This window comes from Astatotilapia calliptera, chromosome 20 (assembly GCF_900246225.1).
Source record: "Astatotilapia calliptera chromosome 20, fAstCal1.2, whole genome shotgun sequence".
NCBI classification, from domain to species: domain Eukaryota; kingdom Metazoa; phylum Chordata; class Actinopteri; order Cichliformes; family Cichlidae; genus Astatotilapia; species Astatotilapia calliptera.
In genome coordinates this window covers 14,534,192-14,558,173 of record NC_039321.1, presented here as the reverse complement: position 1 = coordinate 14,558,173, position 23,982 = coordinate 14,534,192, and the positions used below count along the sequence as shown (strand labels likewise).

The following is a 23,982-nucleotide window of genomic DNA, read 5'->3' as shown; positions in this document are numbered from 1 at the left end:
TACCTCGTCCGCTTGGGGTTCCGGTGAGCCCGGTCAGCTCTTCCTCGTCTCCGCTGGGGGTTCTGGTGAGCCCGGCCAGCACTTCCTCGTCTCCGCTGGGGGTTCAGGAGAACCCCTTGAGCCGCTCCTCGTCTCTGCTGGGGGTTCAGGGGAACCTCTCCAGCCGCTCCTCGTCTCCGCTGGGGGTTCAGGTCAGCCTGGCCAGAACCTCCTCGTCTCCGCTGGAGGGTCCAAGATGCTACGGCCTGGTCCAGCTTAATCCTCGTCTGGTCCAGCCTCATCCGAGTCTTCATCCTCGTCTGGTCCAGCCTCATCCGAGTCTTCATCCACGTCTGGTCCAGCCTCATCCGAGGCTGCAGACGAAGATGAAGATCTTCGTCTGCAGCGTCAGCTTCAGCTTCCTCTGGTCCCGCAGCTGCTAAGCTGCCGTGTGGTCTGGTCCTGCGGTTGACTCGCCACTTCCTCGTCCACACCTTGCATGGCCAGCTCTTCCCCAAGATCTCCTTCGTCTGAGTCGCCGCCGCCGTTGCTGTCCGCACGGTCAGCCGCCTGAACTGTTTCCACGCCGCCGCCGTAGCCGTCCGCACGGTCGGCCCCCTGAACTGAACTGTGTTTGGGCTGTTTTCTTGGGCTCCGGTGTTTACTGTGCACTGCTTTTGTTTTCTGTTCCGAATGTGGAACAGAAAACTTACCTTGGGATATCCCTGTGTCTCACTGTGAGTTTAGTTTGTGAGTTTCCAGTTTAGTTTGCTTTTGTATGACTTTCTCCTGCTGTCCGGCTGTGTGCAGGCAGGAAAGGCAGGCAGGAAAGGCAGGCAGGCAGGCAGGCAAGGGAAGGGCAGGGCAGGGCAGGGCAGGGCAGGGCAGGGCAGGGCAGGGCAGGGCAGGGCAGGGCAGGGCAGGGCAGGAATATTTTCAGGCCACACAGCATGAATGAGGGTAGATCACGACACGGACACAGAGAAACACAGGGCTTAAATACACAGAGGGAGCAATCAGGCAGGGAATGGGTAACAGGAGGGAAACACAGCTGGGGCAAATCAGGCCTAACGAGACAAGGGGAAGCGAAACCAGATACATTAACATCAGACATGGACCTTCAAAATAAAACAGGAAACATAACACAGACTGAACTAAAGACACAGACTCACACGCAGGCACTGCAACAGAGGGAACAGAGACGTGGGACCAGGACAGACACAGACATTGACTGGATACGGGGATATCGCAGACAGGGGAGACAGCAACTAACGATGCACAGAGACATAAACCATAAAAGAGAACTCTAACAAAGAAACCCAAGATTAGAAATGATAAATAATATAATAAACTCAAAAACCCTGGGTCAACGACCCAGGCATCCTAACTCCTGCCAGCAAATAAAGCTGAGTTCTTTGTGTTTAAACCTCGTGCCTGAGTGCCTGCATTTTGGGTCCAACTCCTGCCTACCGTACAGCGATTCATGACAGAATGACCGAGAACCTACACACACATATAAAAACAAAAGTTAAATTAGTAAACCTACTCTGAAATTAACTGACGATAAAAATGTTAAACTAAATAAAAACAAATGGAAAATACAAAACGAATTTAACTGCAGACAGTCTGTCCTCAGCAACCTTACAGTCACTTTTAGATTACTTTTACCACGCAGACACACATAGACAATTAATAAAATAATTAGTAATTCCAACTGTAGAAGAAATAAATTACTGCAGGAGAACTTTATGCACGATTTGTGATACCAACCCATGGTTGCAAATCTCTCTGCAGGACTCTCCCCTGAAGGCGGTGCAGATGCTGTGGGTAAATCTGATCATGGACACGTTTGCTTCTCTGGCCCTTGCTACCGAGCCCCCCACTGAGGCCCTGTTGCTACGAAAGCCTTATGGCCGGAACAACCCGCTCATTTCACTGACCATGATGAAGAACATCCTGGGCCATGGAGTGTACCAGCTGGTCATCATCTTTACCCTGCTGTTCATAGGTACAGAAATACACTTAAAAATAAACACACATACAGGCTATATACTCAGATTGAGTACTGGTTGATACACAGGCTCAGGATACTTAAGGGTATAACTTAAGGATATCCTTCCCTTTATGCTAACCTTAACCTCTTAAGCCCCAAGCCTAACTGATCTCCTGCCTTTTGCCCCCGTATCAGGGGGGCATTGGGGCTTAAGAGGTTAATCAATTCAATTACATTTTATTTCTATATTCCCAATATACGACAGTAGTCACCTAAAAACACTTTGTATTGTAGGCTAATATGTACGACAATATTAGAAAGAAATAGCAACATCCCCTGTTAGGAAACATTTGATGGGAAGGAAAAACTGCCTTTTAACGGGAAGAAACCTCTTGAAGAACCAGGGTCAGGGTAGGGCGATCATTTACCATGGCCAGTTAAGAGTGAGGGGAAAGGGAAGAGAACAGAGAGACACAAAGGACACCTATCATGTCACCTAACAATAACTTTTTATCAAAAAGGCAAGTTTCTCATCAGAAAATTAGAGAGTGTATTTCTTTCACATCCAAACTGGATTCCACAGGAGCCTCAACTAAAGGCTCTGTCTTCCTTTGTACTTTTAAAAATTCTAGGAACTACAAGTAAGCGTGCATTCTTGGTGCTTTGATTGGATAATAATGTACTATGAGTTCTTTAAAGTATGACTTGTTAAAAAAAAATTTATGAGGAAAAGGATTTTAAATTCAATTCTGGATTTTAAAAGGAGCCACTGCATAAGCTAATACATGGTTGTTCTTTCTAGGCCCATTGCCATTCAGTTTTTTAAAGAAGTAAATTCAGGCATTTAGGGCTTTAAGACATACCTGTAGTTTTACTAGCTGATTTGTATCATCTGGTTTCATGGAGAAAGAATGAAAATTTATAATTTTTTCTAATAATATTGTCTAAGTGAAACAATATTAGTCCCAGCACAGAACCCTGTGGAACTCCATAACTTTTATGTGTGAAGAAAATTCCCATTTACATGCTCAGTTTGGAATCTATCAAATAAATATGAACAATTTCTTTAATGCCAACAGTGTGTTATATCATTGAGGTAAAATATTGTGTTGCACTGAGGACTAGCGAGTTCAGAAGTAGGGTTTGGCAATATGGAAGAAAACCTTAGAAAATTTTTAGAATAATATAACACACTCAACTGCACCTTTCTTTGTGACTTTATGTACTTAAAATTGTTTTTTGGCAGCATGGTAACATCCCGAATTAATTGGCCATGCTAGCCCTAACCTAAACCTGTCTATAATCTTACTACTAAGACCAAGTCTGAATGTTCTTTTATTTCTTCCTTTTTTCTGTGCTCTCCAGGCGAACGAATGTTCAACATTGACAGTGGTCGTAATGCTCCGCTTCACTCCCCGCCCTCTGAGCACTACACCATTATCTTCAACACCTTTGTCCTCATGCAGCTTTTCAACGAGATCAATGCTCGCAAAATCCATGGAGAGAGAAATGTTTTTGATGGCATTTTTTCTAACCCAATCTTCTGCTCCATTGTTTTGGGAACTTTTGCTGTGCAGGTCAGGTTAATCCTTTAACACCTTTTAGTATTTCATAGAGGAAATTTTGAGCCGCTGATGTTTTGTCCTTCTTATGGTACAGCATACTGTGTTATTCAAGTGCCAAAAACTAATTCCTCCAATGACCACTTGTGGCTGTTTCAAGAGTGAATCAAACCTCACAGACTCCAGTGTTAAAATGTCACACTTAAGTCCATGAAATTAAAGTGTTTACAGCATGCTACAAAAATAGCTTGGGTTGGATTTATGGCTAAGGTTCTCACCTTTATAATAACCGTATGAGGGATGAATTCTTATTAAAAATGACCATTTGCATTTGGTTCAGTTAAGTTCTATTCTAAGATGCAAGACTAGCAATGGAAGCTCATAGTCTACAAAACACATGTTTTTTTTACTGGAACTTCATTACATAAATGGCATGTCACTGACATGTGATTTATTTTAACATTTCCATATCCAGAACTCTAAATTATTTTTTGTATCATAATTATTTATAGTGAGACATAAATGAATGTCTCTTCTCAACAGTTTGGTAAAGGATTACAACATAGTTTAGTTTGGGGTAAAAAGTAATGTTCCCAAAAGAAGTGAGACTGTAACTGGGTTTTATATTTTAGTCATTTATTTTGCTGTTTTGGTCACTTTTATAGATTCAGTCCATATTTGGATCAATTGACTCATGCTGAACACATTAGCAATGCAATGAGAAAGGAACTCTGTGTACACAGAAATACAGACAAGAAAACAAAGAGAGACTGAGAGGAGGGAAGAAAGAAGAAGAATATTTTCAGAACTCTACGGTGCTTGTTGTTACCCTGGGTAGAGAAAAACAAGAGAGGGGGGGCTTGAGGGGAGGAGCAGGGATTTGGGGTATAATAGTGATGAAAAAACAGATTTGTATTAAAATAAAATCAGAGAGATCTGAAGAGTGGAAGCAGCTTGAGAGAGGTGAAAGAGGAAGAAATAAGTAAGAAAGCTACAAAATGATATTATATGTGATATGATGGATCGTATTCACAGTGTGATTTCTGACTCTCTGGGTTGGTCCAAAGATGGCAGTGTCACTGATAAGCCTTATTCCACGTGTAAATGATCAAGTGCTGTTGGTACATCCACTGAGGCATGTAGACCTTAGAGGACATAAGAGTGCTGCTTTACTTTGAGCTTAAAGAAGTGGTTTGAGCAAGCCACATATATTGTTTTGGAATAATTACTCTTAAAGTTTAGTTCTATACATTATATACATCTTTTTACACAGTAATGTAAGTTGGGGCAGACTGACTGCTCTGCCTAATATGGCAGAGATTCCCTGTTCTCAGCTTACAATCAAGTCTGAGTTACCAAAGATGAATCTGCCCAGGGGTCACAGATCTCCAGGGGTCCAGAAGTTTCCACAACTCAAGTAGTGGTAAAATCCAGTTTTAAGAGCAGCATTGTATGATTATGTAATGTTGATGTTTTTATCTGTATCACAGATAATCTGGAAAAAGTAGAAGAGGTTGTACTTGTAGAAGAGTTCAGAGTTCATGCAAAGTTTTAACTCGTGTCACTTGATCTAAGTGTGCTTTTAGAAACCAACAAATATTTGCAGGGTGACACAAGAGCAGTACATCTGATGGTTGAAGATAAGTTAAAGTAATATATTTCACATATATGGAGGTCATATGATTTCACTCACTCTTCTCAAAGCCCACTCCATGTTTTCCTGTTTCTATAAAACAAACAAACAAAAAAGCTTCATCTCCCAGTAAAGGGCAACTGCAAGCCTCTTCTCCAGTTGATTGTTTTTGGAATCAGAAGAATCCACACTCAAAGAAATCTGGGAAATACAAAAAATTACTAAAGTGTTCAGTGACTATATACTCCATTAAACTCAAATCTCATTCGTTTAAATCAGCACACTGCAGCAGGAACATATTCTATTTGTCAATGTTGAGTGTTTTCCCTGCAGCAATAAGACTAAAACACTTGCAGTCTTTTGTGTTGTACAAAAGACTGCAAGACTGATAAAATGTCCTGAAATAAAGGACATTTTATCAGAGCTGGCCTGATACAGGCTTTTGGGTGCAGATGGCCTTATACATTTTAGGCCAGTATATTTGATAGGTTTGTAGCTTGAACCTATCCGCTGGAACGTTAAGGACAATATAATTACACAAGACAATTACGCAAGACACGAGTAGGCAAAGTTCTTCATGTTTCTCGTGCACGGGAGAGACCGGACAAACGCCGTTCCTTCGCTTGACCCCAGTTGCTCTCGTCCGTTCTCCCGTACCACTGTTCTTTTATTGAGGTTACATGAATATGCATAGGTTCATTAACATATGACGTCTACATAGGTATACATGTGAATAAAGAATACTGTGTGTGTGTGTGTGTGTGTGTGTGTGTGTGTGTGTGTGTGTGTGTGTGTGTGTGTGTGTGTGTGAGGTCAAGATGTGACCCTGTGAAGACTCCCCAAAGGCTGGTGCCAGGACGTCTGAACAAAAGGCTCTTATACTCAAACAGATATACGTGTGTTTGCTATACCATAAATCAATAAGGAGAAGATAAACTCTCCTAGGGAGTGTGATCCATGCCAGGACACTCTGAGTAGAGGAATGTATGCACCCCCCTCTACACAGAGTTAATAGGATGAGACATCCTTTCTATCTACAAATGATTATACACCTCTAAGCATATATGGTTAAATATTTCTAAGCATAAATGACAATCAACAATACAAATCTAACAATATTAATGAGTTGATATTATTTATTATCAAACCTATTTGCTGATATTTGCCTATTTACTACAGCAGAGACAAATGATGAAAAAACCATAATGGATTGAAATCTTGCAGCGACAAGACCCACAAGGTCCTCCTGCTCAAGAAGGCACATGTATATAAAAAATGGTAAATGGCCTGTATTTGTATAGTGTTACTTTGTGACCAGACTATATTCAGTCATCCACCCATTCACACACTGGTGATGGCAAGCTACATTGTAGCCACAGCTGCCCTGGGGCGCAGAGGCAGGGCTGCCGGACACTGGCGCCACCAGTAGTCTTGCCCAAGGACACCATGACCGAGACTGTCGGAGCCGGGGCTCGAACTGGCAACCTTCTGATTACAAGACGAACTGCCATCTCTTGAGCCACAGTCGCCTGTGTTAAATTTGCCAGTAACCATCTAAATGATTCAGAGAAGGTTTGGAATAAAGTGCTGTGGTCAAATGAAGCAATATAAATGCTTTTATGATCCAAAGAGCATCATCCCCACCCTCAAGCACAGAGGTAGAACCATTATGCTCTGGGGCTGTATTTGTGCTAAGCGTACAGGACAAATTACCTGAGCCAGAATACTGAAAATGGGCAATGGATGGGTTCTCCAGCATGACAGTAACCTAAAACACACCACTAAGCCAACAAAGGAGTGGCTAAAGAAGAACCACATAAAGGTCTATCTAGAAGTCAGACCTCAGTCCTGTAGAAAAGCTGTGGAGGGAGCTGAAGCTTTAAGCTGTCAAATGGCAGCCAAGACAACTAAGGAATTTGGAGCGTTTCCCAGAATCATTCTTAAGATCTGTGCAAACCTGGTGATCAGCTACAAGATATGCATTACTGCTGTGCTTGCCAACTATGGTTTCTCTAACAAGGTTTACCTTTAACAAGACCAAAAAAAACCACTTCTGCAGATGAGTTCAAGTTAGACTGCAGCATACTATCGACAACCTTGAGAAAAGATTATTGTTATGGCCGGTCTAGGGGACCCGACCGCAGCAAGAGGAATGATCCACCCCCAGTTCGACCCCAAGCAGCACATCACACCATCAGTTAAAATAAGGAATGGTTTATTTACAGGAACGAAACAAAAACGGGTTTCATAGGAGTCACTCAGGCTTTGGGGTGGACCCATGCCAAAATAACAAAGAAAAGGAAACTAACTCAGAGGAGCAACTGCTTGCCTAGCCCCAGAGAAAAATAACCAAACAATAATCACTTACCTTCCTGACTAACAAAACATGAGAAAACTGTGCCCAACTTCCTCCTGGATTCACAAAGCAACACAGGGCATGACGCAGCCCCAGCCGATTGGGGTAAAACCGAGGATGGATGGATTGCCGTCTTCAACCGCGCCATCTTCTACTCCGCCTCCAGAGCAGCATCCAATCCGGGCACACCATCTTCGGGATCCACCACTCCTGGAGGCGCACCTGCACACTCACATTTACATGTCAGAACCCCAGCACACGACGGCAGTCATAACAATTATGCATCCATTGTTAAGATGAGCTGAAACTAGAATTCTAGCCATAGAGCTAGCTCTTCTGTATGTATTACTGTAGGGTCTACCTTACAATATAAAGCGACTTTAGGTGACTGTTGTGATTTAGCGCTGTATAAATAGAATAGAATTGAATAGACACACTCTTTTGGTTGGAGAATGAAAAGCGAGATGTACAATCCAAGAACACCTTTCCTACACGGAAACACGGTGGGGGGAATATTATTCAGCGGTTGGAATTGTGAATCTCATCAATGTGGAAGGAACTATGAAGAAAAAAGCATACAGTGGGGCAAAAAAGTATTTAGTCAGCCACCGATTGTGCAAGTTCCCCCACTTAAAATGTATGACAGAGGTCAGTAATTTGCACCAGAGGTACACTTCAACTGTGAGAGACAGAATGTGAAAAAAAATCCATGAATCCACATGGTAGGATTTGTAAATAATTTATTTGTAAATTAGGGCGGAAAATAAGTATTTGGTCACCTCAAACAAGGAAAATCTCTGGCTCTCACAGACCTGTAACGTCTTCTGTAAGAAGCTTTTCTGTCCCCCACTCGTTACCTGTATGAATGGCACCTGTTTGAACTCATCATCTGTATAAAAGACACCTGTCCACAGCCTCAAACAGTCACACTCCAAACTCCGCCATGGCCAAGACCAAAGAGCTTTCGAAGGACACCAGGAAAAGTATTGTAGACCTGCACCAGACTGGGAAGAGTGAATCTACAATAGGCAAGCAGCTTGGTGTGAAAAAATCAACTGTGGGAGCAATCATCAGAAAATGGAAGACATACAAGACCACTGATAATCTCCCTCGATCTGGGGCTCCACGCAAGATCTCATCCCATGGGGTCAAAATGATCATGAGAACGGTGAGCAAAGATCCCAGAACCACATGGGGGGACTTGGTGAATGACCTGCAGAGAGCTGGGACCAAAGTAACAAAGGTCACCATCAGTAACACACTACAACGGCAGGGAATCAAATCCCGCAGTGCCAGACGTGTTCCGCTGCTGAAGCCAGTGCATGTCCAGGCCCGTCTGAAGTTTGCCAGAGAGCACATGGATGATACAGCAGAGGATTGGGAGAATGTCATGTGGTCAGATGAAACCAAAGTAGAACTTTTTGGTATAAACTCAACTCGTCGTGTTTGGAGGAAGAAGAATACTGAGTTGCATCCCAAGAACACCATACCTACTGTGAAGCATGGGGGTGGAAACATCATGCTATGGGGCTGTTTTTCTGCCAAGGGGACAGGACGACTGATCCGTGTTAAGGACAGAATGAATGGGGCCATGTTTCGTGAGATTTTGAGCCAAAACCTCCTTCCATCAGTGAGAACTTTGAAGATGAAACGAGGCTGGGTCTTCCAACATGACAATGATCCAAAACACACCGCCCGGGCAACAAAGGAGTGGCTCCGTAAGAAGCATTTGAAAGTCCTGGAGTGGCCTAGCCAGTCTCCAGACCTCAACCTCATAGAAAATCTGTGGCGGGAGTTGAAAGTCCGTGTTGCTCGGCGACAGCCCCAAAGCATCACTGCTCTCGAGAAGATCTGCATGGAGGAATGGGCCAAAATACCAACTACTGTGTGTGCAAACCTGGTAAAGACCTATAGTAAACGTTTGACCTCTGTTATTGCCAACAAAGGTTGTGTTACAAAGTATTGAGTTGTATTTTTGTTATTGACCAAATACTTATTTTCCACCCTGATTTACGAATAAATTCTTTACAAATCCTACCATGTGGATTCATGGATTTTTTTTTCACATTCTGTCTCTCACAGTTGAAGTGTACCTCTGGTGCAAATTACTGACCTCTGTCATCATTTTAGGTGGGGGAACTTGCACAATCGGTGGCTGACTAAATACTTTTTTGCCCCACTGTATGTAAAGATTTTGAAAGAAAGCTTTAAGTAGTCAGAAGCAAAACTGGGTCTGGGTTGTCACTTTGTCACCTTCCCCCACGACAATGTTCCAAATTATACCTCCAGAAGACCAAAGTGAATATTACTGGCTGGCCTGCACCAAGCACTGACTTGAATCACATTGAAAATTCGTGGACCAAGGTCCATGCCAGAAGATCATAAAATCTGGAGGAGCTTGAGAGATTCACCAAAGAAGAGTCCGCGTGGATTGCTCAGGAGACATGAGTGAGACAACAAATGACTGCGGGCTGTTATCGAGCAAAAAGGATAGGCAAATGATTGCTTTTTGTGGAAAAAAAAGTATTTCTGTCTTCAAAGTAAAATAATATAAGCATCCACATAAAACTAGGATATTTGGCTGTGTTGAAATTCTCTTGTTCCATTTAACAACACCTGAGAGTTACTTTAATAACAGACATTTTCTGGGTGGGAGGTTAGTAATTCTGACCTCATATGTATGTGTACATACCTCTGCCACATTAATCACAACCTGAAAGTAATATCATCCTTTATTTAATATAATCATTTGTGGTTTTTACTTATCAGTGTTAGCACTAACATATTGAAAAGCCTGATGTTCAGACATTGTCCTCTGAGTAGAAAAAACAACAACAACATTCACATTCACACACACACCAATGGCTGATTCCGTACGAACCTCTTGCTTTAGTACTTTGCCTGATGATACTTCAGCATATAGATTTGTGGAGCCAAGGATCAATTACAAACTTTCTTTGTTTGCTGACCCATTCTAAGCCACAACCACTCAAATAGGCTCTGGTATTCAACGGTAATCACCCATCTATGTACTAACCAATCTCGACCCTAATTAGTTTGCAAGATTAGATGAAATTGGGCATGATGAAATAGGGCTCAGTGTTAAGCCCTTAGGACTCCCCTTTTTGTTGGGATTGTAAGTTTTGGTGGCATGAGAACTCTGCCCCTATCATGGGACTTGTGTCATATGCTAAGAAGTGTGAAAGTTAGTGATGGATAGAGCAGAGCTACATGGTGTAGCACTGCTTTCTGCTTTGTTTGTGTATATGTGTAATGAGTTCTTTTCCTGTGTTTCTGCTGCAGATCGTGATTGTGCAGTTTGGAGGGAAACCCTTCAGCTGTGCTCCTCTCAACATCGAGCAGTGGCTTTGGTGTCTGTTTGTGGGAGTTGGAGAGCTGCTCTGGGGGCAGGTAAGTAGCTCTTTAGCCTGCTGAATCAAACAACACTAAGCAAGTGTAGGCTGGCAGACCTGGTTTTTTCCAAGGTGAGGCTAAGGAAATATATTCACACTGCCTGAGAGAACACTTCAGAGCTATTTTGTGCTAAAACTGACAGTTAAATAATAAACCACTGCATGTGAACTAAGGTTGGAAAAGCACACACGCTGCTCATTATTTTGTCACTCTGGTTTGTTCTGGTCAAGTAACATTGTTACAAATCTGGCTTCCAGGTGATTGCTACAGTTCCTGCAGAGCGACTGCCGTGTTTGAAGGAGGCGGGGTTGGGACTAGAACCAGGGGAGGAGGAAGGGGAGGAGCTGGCAGAGGATGAGGAGGAGATCGACTGTGCAGAAAGAGAGCTGCGCCGTGGACAGATCCTCTGGTTCAGAGGCCTCAACCGTATCCAGACCCAGGTACTGTTTAACCAGGCCCTAACCAAAAGTCTCACCAACAGATTTCTAGACATGTCAGCCAGAAGCTTCACTTGGTCATGACCACAAGCAGTTTGTTTAAGGTTAATTACAGATAGATTGGGGAATCTTTAAAAGATGTGGTATGTAATCACAAAGAGCTGCACTTCTTTAATCATGTGCAGCATGATAAAATCCACATTACTATGGGAGTGTTCTTACTGCCTAAATAAACTGTTAGTATCATGGCCGTCACACGCTAACTAAAGAGACTTTTGGAAAGAAAGAAGTGCTGCATATTTGACTCTTCTTTGAGAGTTACAATTTTAGATTTGTTCTTACTCTTCAAAAGTCAGTCTCTCTCATCCATGCTGTTGTGCTCTTCTGAATTGTGCCAAACATAATGATTCAGGTTTTTGTTTTTCTCTCTCTCCCCAACGCAGCTAACCTTTTTGTTCCACAAAGTCACAATCACACAATGGCCTTCTCTACCTTGAGAGTGCTATTTTAGATGCTCAGAAACATAACAGGAGATAAATGGTGTGAGTGTATGTGTGTGTATATGTTTGTGCGTGCAGGAGTGAGTATTTACATGTTGTACGCAAGCTTATGCAACTAGACAGGCCACTGATTCGCTTGATTGCTTTGATTGATTCTTGCACAACTTTGTGTGAGAGCGGACTTTAAGACAGGGAAACGACAGCAGTCTCCTCCTAAGGAGTGTCAGAGAGCCAGCCCAGACTCTTTGCTTAAGTGCCTGTCTTTGCATAAAGTGGCCAGTTTTTCATTAAGAGGGTTTGGTCTGAGTGCGTAGTGTGTAGATGCACAGATTTTGTTAGTAATATTCATGAATCAGTTATGATACACTGAAATCAGAGAATTTTTTACTCTGTCTGTGACAGGAGAATCTTTTAAAAGGACCAAAGACACACGCACACACTCAGACTGGACTTTCCTGCCCTTACTGAATGATGCTGTTTGTATCTCTGTCCTGCAGATGGAGGTAGTGAGCACGTTCAAGCGAAGCGGTTCGTTTCAGGGAGCGGTGAGACGGCGCTCCTCTGTGCTCAGTCAGCTCCACGACGTAAACACTATCTCTACCCCCTCTCACGTAGCTCTCTCTACTGCAACAGCCAATACCAGCCCAGCCCCTGGGAGTGAGTCCGCCGAACGCATGTACACACATACAGAAGCATTCGTGCATACATGCACACACTCACACACTCATTCAGAGACACAGAAACACACACTCGCACCCACTCAACCACCCACACACTGCCACACAGCTGCACGGCACGTGGACTGCAGTATTTTGACTCTCTATGGTTGTGTCCCTCCGGCTCGCTCGCTACTCGTGTTGTGTGCAATGTGTCCTCTGTTCTTTGCTCTTATTCTCCCTTTCAAACAGCACCCAATCCTGCCACGGCTGTGTAGTTCTGGTATTGTCTGGTCTGGTCCCAACCCACTCCTGGTCCCAGGCCAGAGACTGTTTTTGTTGTTTGTCAGTGCAGGAGGGAGCTAACTGTTCTCTCTCTGTCTGATGTGCCCTGATGCAAAAGATGCAACACTTTTATAAGTGACTCAGATTTTAAAAAAACAAGGAGTTTGTTATGCATAATTCTCAGAAGCTACGGATGCATCCTGAAGTTTAGAGAGCAGATAACAGCTCCTCCTGCACAATGTGTTATTTCTTGTCCGTGACTGAGGTCAAGCGTAGTTACTGTGGTTTGCCTCTGTTGTAAAAATCTCTATTGTAAAGGTGTCTTTCTATTCTCTGAACAACAACACAATGTAGTACTTCTCTAATACATTCTTGAGTCTCTACATACTTTGGAAAATGCTACAAATATTTTTCACTGCCATAGAATTCATTATCATTAACAAAAGGCTTCCATGTGGCTTCAGCAATACTGTAAACCTTCGAGTATAAAAGCCCTATAACACACTGCTCTTTTTAAGAATGTAGTTTTATAAAGAAACGGTTCCTTTTGCCTCTATCTTTCTAGCTTTCCTTCTTCCTCTTCTCTCACTTTTGTTCGGTGCTGAAATTGTTGTCAACTGGTTATTTCTGTAACAGTATTTCCAGCTCCAACGTCACAAGTTTGGCCCCCTGACGTCTCCAAAAAGTCCTGATTTCTCTCTCTGTCCACTTTGTTTTTCCTCACCCCTTTCTCTCTCTCTCTCTCTCTCTCAATGGCAGTTTTCTCTTTCTTGTCTTTCTTCCTTATTTATGAGATATTACAGGTTCCCTGTTTGCAGAAATATTATGTGAAATGTTTTCTAATTGTTCTTCATAAGTAGAGTTGTTCTTTTGTAGTGGTATTTAGATTTTATCAGATCTAAATACAGGCTCTTGTGTAGCATACTGATAAGATTTCTTTAGTAGGTTTCTCTTCATTTAATTTTTTTTTCTCAGTTTTCTTGGACCTTACGTTGTCCTTTACCTCATCCCTTTTTGTCATCCTCCATTTTCTTACTAGAATAGCAATCACCCTTCCATCTTTTCTCTTGATTTCTTTGTATGTCAGTTCTGCACGTCTGTGTGAAAGCCTGTTTGAACACGTGTTCTTTGCTGACATATCCGAGAGCTGCAGTTTGACTTGTGTGTATTCTCTGTTGGCGTGTGAGTGTGTGCACCTGTGCTCGTATACCTGTCTGCGTGACTGCGTGCATGCATGTGTGTGTTTGTGCTGTCTCTTCATTTGATTGTCATCAACCGTCTTCTCAGTTGCTTCTCTTTACCTTTCTTGCTCCCTTCCGTCCATCCTTCCCTTCCTCCATTTCATGCTGACCTCCTCTCCACCATTCTCATCACATGTAGGTGTAAATACAGAGAGAGGCCCAAGGCAGCACTGTTGACACCTCATTGTCACAATCACCCTGTGCAGACAGTAGGAGGAACCTGGCCTTTGTTTAAGTACTTTGGAAACATATCCTTCACTTCAACACTTTATAATATAGCATGTTAAAAAAATCAACACTGGAAGTAGAACATTGGTTTGGTGTAAAGTTGGTTGTAGAGGAGTGGAAGGAGGGATGTACAGTCCAAGTATGAAGCAAGTTTTTAGGTCTGCTAGCTCATTTGCTTGCTTTTTCTAGTCTTCTACCTTAATTCGAATAGCTTGTTATGTCCAAATCTGTTACTCAACAGCAGCGTGACACATACTTTTTACATTTTGCAGCCATCCTGTAGTGGCTGAGCCCCTGATGGGAAACAAAATGGATTTGGACAAACAAATGGAACAGGGAGAGAATGTGAAGGACCAAGCATTAACTTTGAGTCTGATGTGACCCAGGTTGTGTTCTCTGAATCACTTTGTGCTGTCTGGAGGCATCCAGTGGTCAAATAAAATCTCCCATTGTTCTCAACTCCAGCTTGGTTTATGCAGAAAATATGAATCCGAATGTGTCACAAGCCTAAGCCAGAGAAATGTATATATATATATATATTTCAGAAAGGGTTTTTCTTAAACGAGAGGTCAGGTGAACCAACAATGAAAGTATGGTGCTAACACATATTGTAATGTGCCTGGAAGAGTATTCAGCCATGGTTCTTTATGCATGTGCCAGTCAAGGTGAATCTTTCCCTCTGTATTAACTGAAACAAAACAACACTTTCTTTACGTGGGCCAAGATTTTGCCATAAAATGCTACCATTCAGCTAATGCATGCTGATTCTTCTGTTAAAGATTTACCACGGACTCTAAGTGCTTTCTGTAATGATTACAGAAAGAGATTTTGAGATTAAATATTATTAAAATAAAAGTTAAAATAATATTTTGAGAATGAAGTCAGAATGTTGAGATTTAAGTTGTCATTTCAAATCAAACACTGCCACAGCTACTATACGCTCTACAACTTGCATAGTCAAAATTGTGTTTTAGCTTTTGTCTTTTGAGTTTCATCTCAAGATTTTGACTTTATTCTCAAAATTAACAGTAATGTTTCTGTTCTTACTGTGGCCCTAATATGCCATCTATAGTCCCTTTGGTCAAAATCGTGATAAAAATGCTTAACCATTTTTTGTGAGAAATTTGTGAGTATTGAGATGTTCTTTGGTTGTAGACATTACTGCTATCAGTGAATGTCCGCATTCTAACCTGCTTACAGTGGGTAAAGTGTGCTTTTACACCCACAATCCGGAGGAAAATCAAAGTCATGGCTCTCTTTTGACTTTGTGTTACAGTAATTTGAATGTTTATTGGAAATTGGAAATCTGTGAGCACCATTTTTATTTTTTTACAAGCGGTGTGTAAGCAAGCGTAGTTGCACACATAACACATAGCTAGAACTGGATTTTATAACAGCTTACAAGGGGTATAAATTAATCTTTTTATAGTGACATTTTTTTAGAAATAAAATCCCCACTTTTTTTTCAGTATTTTCCTCTTCTATGTCAGTGCAAACATGTACGCATATGACCTGATGCAGTGTCCAGTTTATACCCTGCAACTCGTCCAGTGTCAGCTGGGATAGTCATACTTTTCTGGGGCAAATGGACTGAAAATTGTTTTAAAAAATATTTAAGGTAAAATTGGCCTTGTAGTAGTTGTGGCTGTCCTGTAAACAGTTTTACTCTATGATTATTTATATTAATTTGTTAACAGTGTGAAAGAGATTTGGATTGTAATACTATGAGTGACCACAAGTTTAAGTTGGCAGTGAAGCTGTCACAATTCAGGAAATTGTTTTATATTATCACCCTTTTTTTTTTTTTAATGACCTCTTAAGATGAGGGAAATGTCCTCTTCATTGCCAGGGGTTGGTTGTCTGATTGGACCAAAGCACCAAATTCACATTACTTGCAGATGCCCATGTGCTATCCAAACAGAGTGGCCTGTCCCCCAGCATTGCTGCTTATCCACAGTTTGTTTCAGGGACAGACTCTAATCCACTACCCAAAGTTCTTTCTAAAGCAACCAGACTTGTGCCCTGTTGAATTATGGTGTGCCTACACCCTGACATTGACACCACTGACTCCCTGACCAATTCTATGAGAAGACAGCAAAGGCAAATCCGAAGGAAATATCACAAATAATAAGTGGAGATATAAAAATGATAAAAGTCTTTGTTTATTGCCGTCATTCACCTGAGCTGTGTTGGATCTTAGAGATTCCTCTGGATCTTTAGAAGTGATCTATGGATCCAGTTTCATTTCATTTCAAGCTGAGTTAGTTAATTCCATGAGCAAGTCCCATTAAAGAGATTAACCTTTAAGTTTACTTTTGTCGGGAAAAAACAAAGGGCAATAAGCTATTTTACTCTAATCCATTCAGTTCTTTAGTAAAGAATTTTTAAATTAAAAATTAAAAAAATACATCAGCCTCCACCCTTAAATGGGATGTGAGCATATGACATATGAAGAAAAGATGCTCTTAATGCCACAAGGTGTCACTATGGATTACAGCTCATTATACCAGGGGTGAATGCCTCTTCAGTTGGGCCTCAATTCGGGAATTAAGAACCATTAACCAGTCATCTACCTCACAGCTTCTCCCAGTATTTATATTGCAGTCTCTTCTCATCAGCAGTTCTTTTGCCTCTCTATCTTCCAGCGCCCTTTTTTCTCCTCGTACTTTAACCATCATTGTTTTTCCATCAAGCACTGCTGAAAGAGCCAACAGGGAGAGAGGGAGAGACAGAAAAGAAATGGTTGAGAGGAATAAGTAACACAGCAGTGCCCTGACCTCCGGGCCTCTCTGGTCACACTGGTGGGCGTCATATACTCGAAAGTTTACTCTTACCATGGAGACAAAATGAAAACAAACCGAGCACTGACGAAGTGAGAAAGTAACATTCTGAAACCTTCTCAGGCTGCATGAGGTGTTTTTCTACTGTCTGACATGCTCTTTGGAAAAACAGATAAGCACTGAACCTACCGCTTGACCGTCTGTCTGTACATCTGTATGTCTCTCAGTCTATCATATGAGCCAGAGTCATATATAGAGACTTCTCCTAGTTTGGCCAACTGCAGCATTGAACTCCATTCAGCTGCTTGACCATCCGCCTCTCATAATCACAGTTGGGACTCCAGTAGGTGTTGCAGTGAACATGAAGCTTTTTCTTTGCCGATCTCATTCGGCCAAACTGTCTCTGTATAAGGCTCTGTCTGCCTCTGCCTGTCAGTATATTTGCATTAAACTGTCTCTCTTTCTTTTGAGCTCATGCTGCTTCTTTTCCTCTGTTTGGGCGTTGGAGATGGGTGCATGGACCAACTGCTATGGCAAAGGAATGTGTTTATGCACGCATACACCACCTTGAAGTGCACTCGTAAAACTCACTTGTGCGTGTGTTTGTGTGCGAGCATGTCTGTGAGAGAGAGGGAGAGACAGAAAGAGAGTGTAAGTGACAAAGATCTGATTAAGCATGACCTGACTGTCTCTCTCTGTGGCAGGGCTGACACCCAAGCTTCACTCTTTTCTTACTAGTAATCTAGCTAATCACATAGTGTTCTAACCTGCTGATTCTTCATGATGTCACTTTTCTGTTTTGCAAGATTTGTTATTTTACATCCCGCAGCAACTTCATCGTCATCATTCTTGTCACTCTGCTCTCCTGTCTGTCACTGCTGCATGGCACACAGAACACTTTGCACATGTGCATGAGCACACGTGTCGGGGTGCTGACTGAATGACTCACAGTTTGGCTGTGTTTATAAAGCAGCTCTCTTTAACAAACAGCTCCCATGACTGACAGCTGCCCGATGCATGCGGAATTCAGACTCCAAACTGCACGATGTGGAGATAACTCTGGTCCACTCTGCTGCATGCATGTATTATTTATGTGTGTATGTGTGTTTGGTCACTGCTATAGGTTCTTGCAAAATTCTTCTTTTATTGTATATTGAATTAACACACTCACCATTCCTGCTTCTTTCTCCATTTGTGCCTAACAAACACCTTCATCTGTGTGTGCATGCCTGTGATCCTGTGTGCTGAGGTATGAGTGTTTTTCCCATGCATAATGTATCACCAGCCCAACAGATTGCACACACACAAACAGCCATATAGACACATATGCCAAGTGTGTGTGATGTAAAGTTTCTGCAGCTTTAGTGTTTTTTGTGATGGTGGCTACTGAATGTTTTTGTCTTGTAAGGTGTGACCGATGTGTGAGAACTGACAGAAACATGTCATCAGCCAACTCATTTTAATACTATTTATTTTTCACTTTTGTGTGTTGGAGACACACAGGATCAGGTGGATGTCTAGCTGACGCTAAATTAATCCAGATATGATGTTACCCCAGTATAATTAATCTTCAATTGTCAGACAGATTGCTATTAAATTAGTGCAGTGCCATGGTTTGGATGGTGATATAGTTAAAAACTTTAAACAAGATCTATTCTGCTTATTTAACAATGTGGTGTAGCTTCTGAAAAATGTGTTTCTATCCAGAATGGATCATACATGCAGGCAACACAAAGGACTTAGGTGGTTATTACATGATATGGTGATATATCTCAATTAAATGAAATGCACCAATTTATTTTCAAGATGACCTATTCTGCTGTCTTATAACAACCTCTCAGGTCATAGAGGTCCTGTCTGAAAGAAACTCGTCCTTTAACACTACCCTCACTTTAAGCCAACTTTCTTTTGATTGGCCTCCCTTCATAAACAACAGGTCTAAGCAACAGCTAGAAGAGACTTCTGTGCTCATAGCCAGGGCTGTTTTTGTCTATGTTAGGGATGTCCACTTTCAATGACATCATGCAGATCCAGATGTAGAAATAAACTACCTAAAACAACATCTATCTAAACAAAGTTATAAATATATTTATTTAATCCATGTTTTCCTTTCCATGGCTATTTGTCAACCTTCTTCCATACCAGTCAAATGATTATATCAATTTGTGCTCTCACGTCATCTTTATAGCATTTTCTTAACTTGCTTCTTACCTGAATCCATGCCATAATATAAATATTAAAAACATAGGTCTTACAGTATTTATGCTGCTTTTAAGAATACAGTGTTAAAATCTATGACATCAAGGGGCTTAGGGCATGAAGAAGTTGGGTTTGATCACTCTGGGCAATTAAAGATGCATGATTCAAAAAGGCATCTGTGGGGCAGAGCGAAAACAGCTAAGTAGGGATTTGAACTAATTTGTCAAGTTGTTCAGATGACACATACTATTTAGCACCTTAAAGCCTAAAATATAATATCACTTATTCATCATTTATTAAATGCTTTTATTGTGTTTTTACTTAAATTCTAAATGTAATTCATGTAAAATAAATAAATTCTTTTTTTTTTTAAAGCTACTGCTCCGATGGGGATTTTAAACAGGATAAATCAAGAGCAGAAGATCAGAATCAAGACCTAGCTAACAGTGTGCTAGCTGTACATTTATATTTAGCAGACTGACACAAGAAGGGTATCAGTTCAGATTTGTGTATTTGAGCATTTTAAAAATCTTTTTCAAAATCTTTCTTCATACTAAGAGTTTGATGTTTATGTTTAGCTTAACTTAAGTAACAAAAAAACAAAAAAAAGCAAGAGATATAGCGCTAGCCTAACCATATCCAAAGTTAAGAGAATGAACTTACCATACAAGTAAGGGTTTCTTATCCTTGAAAATAATATTGATGTGTCGATTAGAATGATTGATATCATTCTGAAGAGCACTAGTCACTTGCAGTGTCAAAACACCTTAAATCTTAGTAAAAAAAAAATGAAGCATATTTTATCATTTCAAAATATTATTTTACTTGTACTCTGTTTAAAAAGTGGAAGATTGATGTGCCTTTGTCCTTTGTCCTGAGCGAGTCCTATTAATTTCAGCTTCCACAGCAGCTCTTGGTCAAAAATTTAACTGACCATTAGAAGTTACATTGCCTTTATTTTAACTGCAGCCACCTGGCCCTGAGTGTCTGCTTGTCTCTTACTCTGTTTGTCTGCTGGAGGACACAAGTGGGTCTGTCTTTGGGGTCCCATGTCTCCTTTTTCTCTTCTTTTTCTCTGACTTTCTCCTCTGTCTTTTTTGTGGTCTCTCCCTGATCTCTTTTCTTCTGGGCAGATGCGAGTGGTGAAAGCATTCCGTAGTTCACTGTACGAGGGCCGGGAGAAACCGGAATCCCGCAACTCCATCCACAACTTCATGGTCCACCCAGAGTTCCTCATCAATGACCTCATCCACAACATCCCGCTGATCGACGACACCGATGTGGATGACGAATCAGAACTCAGCAGATACCAGCACCTGCACCCGGCCCTCCGCAAGCCGCCCCCGCCTCCCACCCAGCCCCAACCCCCGCCTCGCACCCATCCCACCCGGCCCTACCGCCAGTACAGCCTCCCGGTGACCCCATGCAACCGAAACAACAACAACAACAGCAGCAGCAGCAGCAGCAGCAGCATTGATTCAATGGTCGCCTACAGCAACCGAAACAGCACCAACGCAGTCATCACCTACAACCGAAGCCCCCGTCATCACCACCACCACCTCCACCATAATCATCATGGCAGGGACAGGCCGGTGAAACCCTCAACCCCCTACCCGGCCCATCTCTACTGTGTGGAGACCTCCTTATAACTGATCTGAACTTGGGTTTGGGAGGGGGGGTGGAAAAAGGGGGGATGAAGTTAGGGTGAGAAAAAGAGAGGGCTGAGGACCTACACACATGACATTTTCATCTAATCGCCCTTTCAACAAGCTCACAAGAGGGAGCAAAGGACAAGGAGGGAGTGGACAATGGCCGGAGACTTCTGCTTACAACTCCCTGAGAACATGTTGCCACTTTCCCTCCCTTTGCCCTTACCCCAGCCCTCTCAGTCTGACTTCCCACCTTCGCCCCAGTCCCTCCCCTCCTTTACCCACAAAACCATCCAACTCAGTCTGTCACCCCCTTCTTGTGGAACCCCACTCACCCTGCCCAGCTGCACACCAACTTCATGCACGCTCTTGTCACACACACCTGCAGGTCTGCTTTGGCAGGGTCTGAGTGGGGGGGGGGGGCAGACGTCCAGAAGAAAACCACACATTCCCTAATGCTTCAGCAGAACAAGGCCATGCGGCTATGGGGGCTGACTCACTCCATTTCTATTGGTGTTCATCATTAATGTTGTCGTCACCCACTTTCCACCACCATTTATCTACCACCATTTATCTGGGTAGATTCTGCAGCCGCTTCAAAGTCACTACTTTGCTTGTAGTATAAGTAAAACGCTTTGTTAAAGCTTTAACAGTCATTTCCATTTCCCATTCATTTATTTCCCAACATAATGGTGCTCATTTATTTCGTTCTTATATATCATTTTATTTCTTCTCAGAAACTTTGAGTTATTTTTCTTTCATCCCTCTTTCTCGTTCATTGTGTGTACGTATATTGTCTTGTCTCTTCTGAAAAAAACAAACAAAAGCATAACAAAAAAAGGTTGCTGTTCATTTAAATACAATGGCTGTGACAATGTCTAAAAGATCAGGGCACTTATATCTATGTATCTGTCTATAGGTACATAGATATAAATGTTTGGGAAGCAACAACACAGAACTCATTCATCACCTCACTTTGTCTTTGAATGCTGCCCCATTTGTTCACATGACCTGTTATCTGGAATATTGCTCTGAGATGAACAGTGTATGAGATGTCATGTTAATTTGGATATATTACTGTGTAAATTTCATTTCAAGCCTCCTGCCATATCCCCAGTATGCATGGGGAATATCTGCACCTGTCACCTTGGGCAACCTCCATGGCTGACATCCTCTTCCAGTCCCTTCATTTCTGTTCCGTGTCCCATCGTCTTCTCTCTTGCTGTTCCTCCTTTGCTCATTTTGTCGCATTACGTCCAAGAGTTTGTCGGTGCGTGTGTGTCAGCTTTTTTCTTTTTGAAAAAAAAGCTGAATGCTTGGGAAGCATTAACCCTTTAAATGCCATCAAACACGCAATGCACAGGCGAAGGCCCTTTAAGACTTAACGTGCACTCGGTTGGAAGCCCCTCCTGCTCACATGATCAGGTCGTCTCTGTTACGTAACCAGCGCCCTCTGCGCAGACAAAAGGATTGTGCCATTTTAACCTGCTCAGTGTCTCAACCACATGCCCGCATCTAATGTCAGTGTTCACTTTTAGATATCAGGTACAACCAAGAAGAGCATATTGTAAATGTTATTATGTCCTTGCGCATTCCCCTTCATTACTCTGTACAGATATAAGGCTATGTGTTTTAGCTAGTTAGCTCCATTTAGCATAAAGAGCTAGCCTAACTTATTCAGAAACACCTGTAAAGCACTCCAATTACCACGTGACGTCTCCCTTTTAAATTTTTGAGTTATGCAATTTTGTTGCTTTTGTTTTGTGCCAGGGAAACAAGCAAAATCTTAGTTAAAGTCTGACAGCTTTTCATATTGGGGCGACTGTGGCTCAGGGGGTTGGGAAGTGTATCTGTTACCGGAAGGTTGCCAGTTCGATCCCCGGGCTCTCTGTCCTGGTCGTTGTGTCCTTGGGCAAGACACTTTACCCTACTGGTGTTGGCCAGAGGGGCTGATGGCGCAATATGGCAGCCTCACTTCTGTCAGTCTGCCCCAGGGCAGCTGTGGCTACAACCGTAGCTACATCCACCAGTGTGTGAATGAATAGTGGCATTGTAAAGTGCTTTGGGTGCCTTGAAAAGCGCTATATAAATCCAATGCATTATTATTGTCACAATATCTATGAAAACATATGACACACAGATAAGGATCTGTAAATGCCATCCTAAATGCAGATATAACAATAGTAGTGAGTGAAGGCTGATAGTGTTTGATACAGGGGTTAAGCCTATACATTGATGGTTCTGTAACCTTTAAAAAACACAGGACACGTGCAGGTCAAAATCTCTTCTCTCTTGGCTGTCAAGAGACATCAAACTGCTACAAGAAAGAGCATCATTGTGGTGACAGTGGACTGTGCTGCAGGAGGATGTTTTAGACAGCAAACAAGAGGAACTGCTGCTGCTACACCACAAAGCTCACAGTCCCAATAATGGTCTCATAGTTGTTGACACATTATTTCCACTTTATGCTGTTTATGCAGGTCCAAGTCTCATTTATTAAATTATTTTAAAATTAAAACTGGATGCAATAAAGATTTCAGGGCTTAAAACATCCCCAGCCAGACTCTGGACAGCAGGCTCATGAAACAGGTAGTAAGTTTTCTTTGTGACACTAATCTAGATCTATTACAGTTTTTACAACAGAGCTTTCTTAAGGTTTGCTGTTGTGGTGCCTCATCATATAAAAGATGAAAGGGCATGGAATTTAAACTTGCTGCATTTCATTCACTTTTCAACACACATCCAGGAAATAAGGCCAAAGCCTCTGGTAACAAACAAAAGTATCAACCAAGTCCTTTCCAGGTCATAGCCCTTAAAAACATAGCCAGCAACTACATTACTGTACATCTGTGGATCACACCATGGTGTGATGCAGTGCAGAAGGAGATATGACTCAACTCAATTTCAGTGTAAAAAAAATAGAACAGCTCACTAGTGTTTAAAAAACAAACAAACAATTAACCACAATTACCCATATAAAAAAACATCTGGATAGACAAACAGTGAAGTAAATGTAGGCTTGCTAAGCTGGAAACCAATCATCTAAACTTTGAGAATCCCTAAAAGAAAT

At 42.0% G+C, this 23,982-nt stretch overlaps 1 protein-coding gene across 5 annotated transcripts in view; it reads left to right on the top strand.

The window, feature by feature from the left end:
* Positions 1-22,782, top strand: part of atp2b3b (ATPase plasma membrane Ca2+ transporting 3b) — a 103,218-nt gene extending 80,436 nt beyond the window's left edge. For 2 of the 5 annotated variants that reach the window (XM_026155339.1, XM_026155340.1), the window contains 6 exons: positions 1,774-1,987; positions 3,338-3,549; positions 10,827-10,934; positions 11,195-11,377; positions 12,372-12,531; positions 20,397-20,494. In XM_026155339.1, the coding sequence (XP_026011124.1) occupies positions 1,774-1,987; positions 3,338-3,549; positions 10,827-10,934; positions 11,195-11,377; positions 12,372-12,531; positions 20,397-20,422 (903 nt within the window). In that variant the 3' untranslated portion in view covers positions 20,423-20,494. Of the gene's footprint in view, positions 1-1,773; positions 1,988-3,337; positions 3,550-10,826; positions 10,935-11,194; positions 11,378-12,371; positions 12,532-20,396 lie in introns of all 5 variants that reach the window. The other 3 variants (XM_026155336.1, XM_026155338.1, XM_026155341.1) reach the window with 2 other exon arrangements.
* The last annotated feature ends 1,200 nt before the right edge of the window (positions 22,783-23,982 follow it).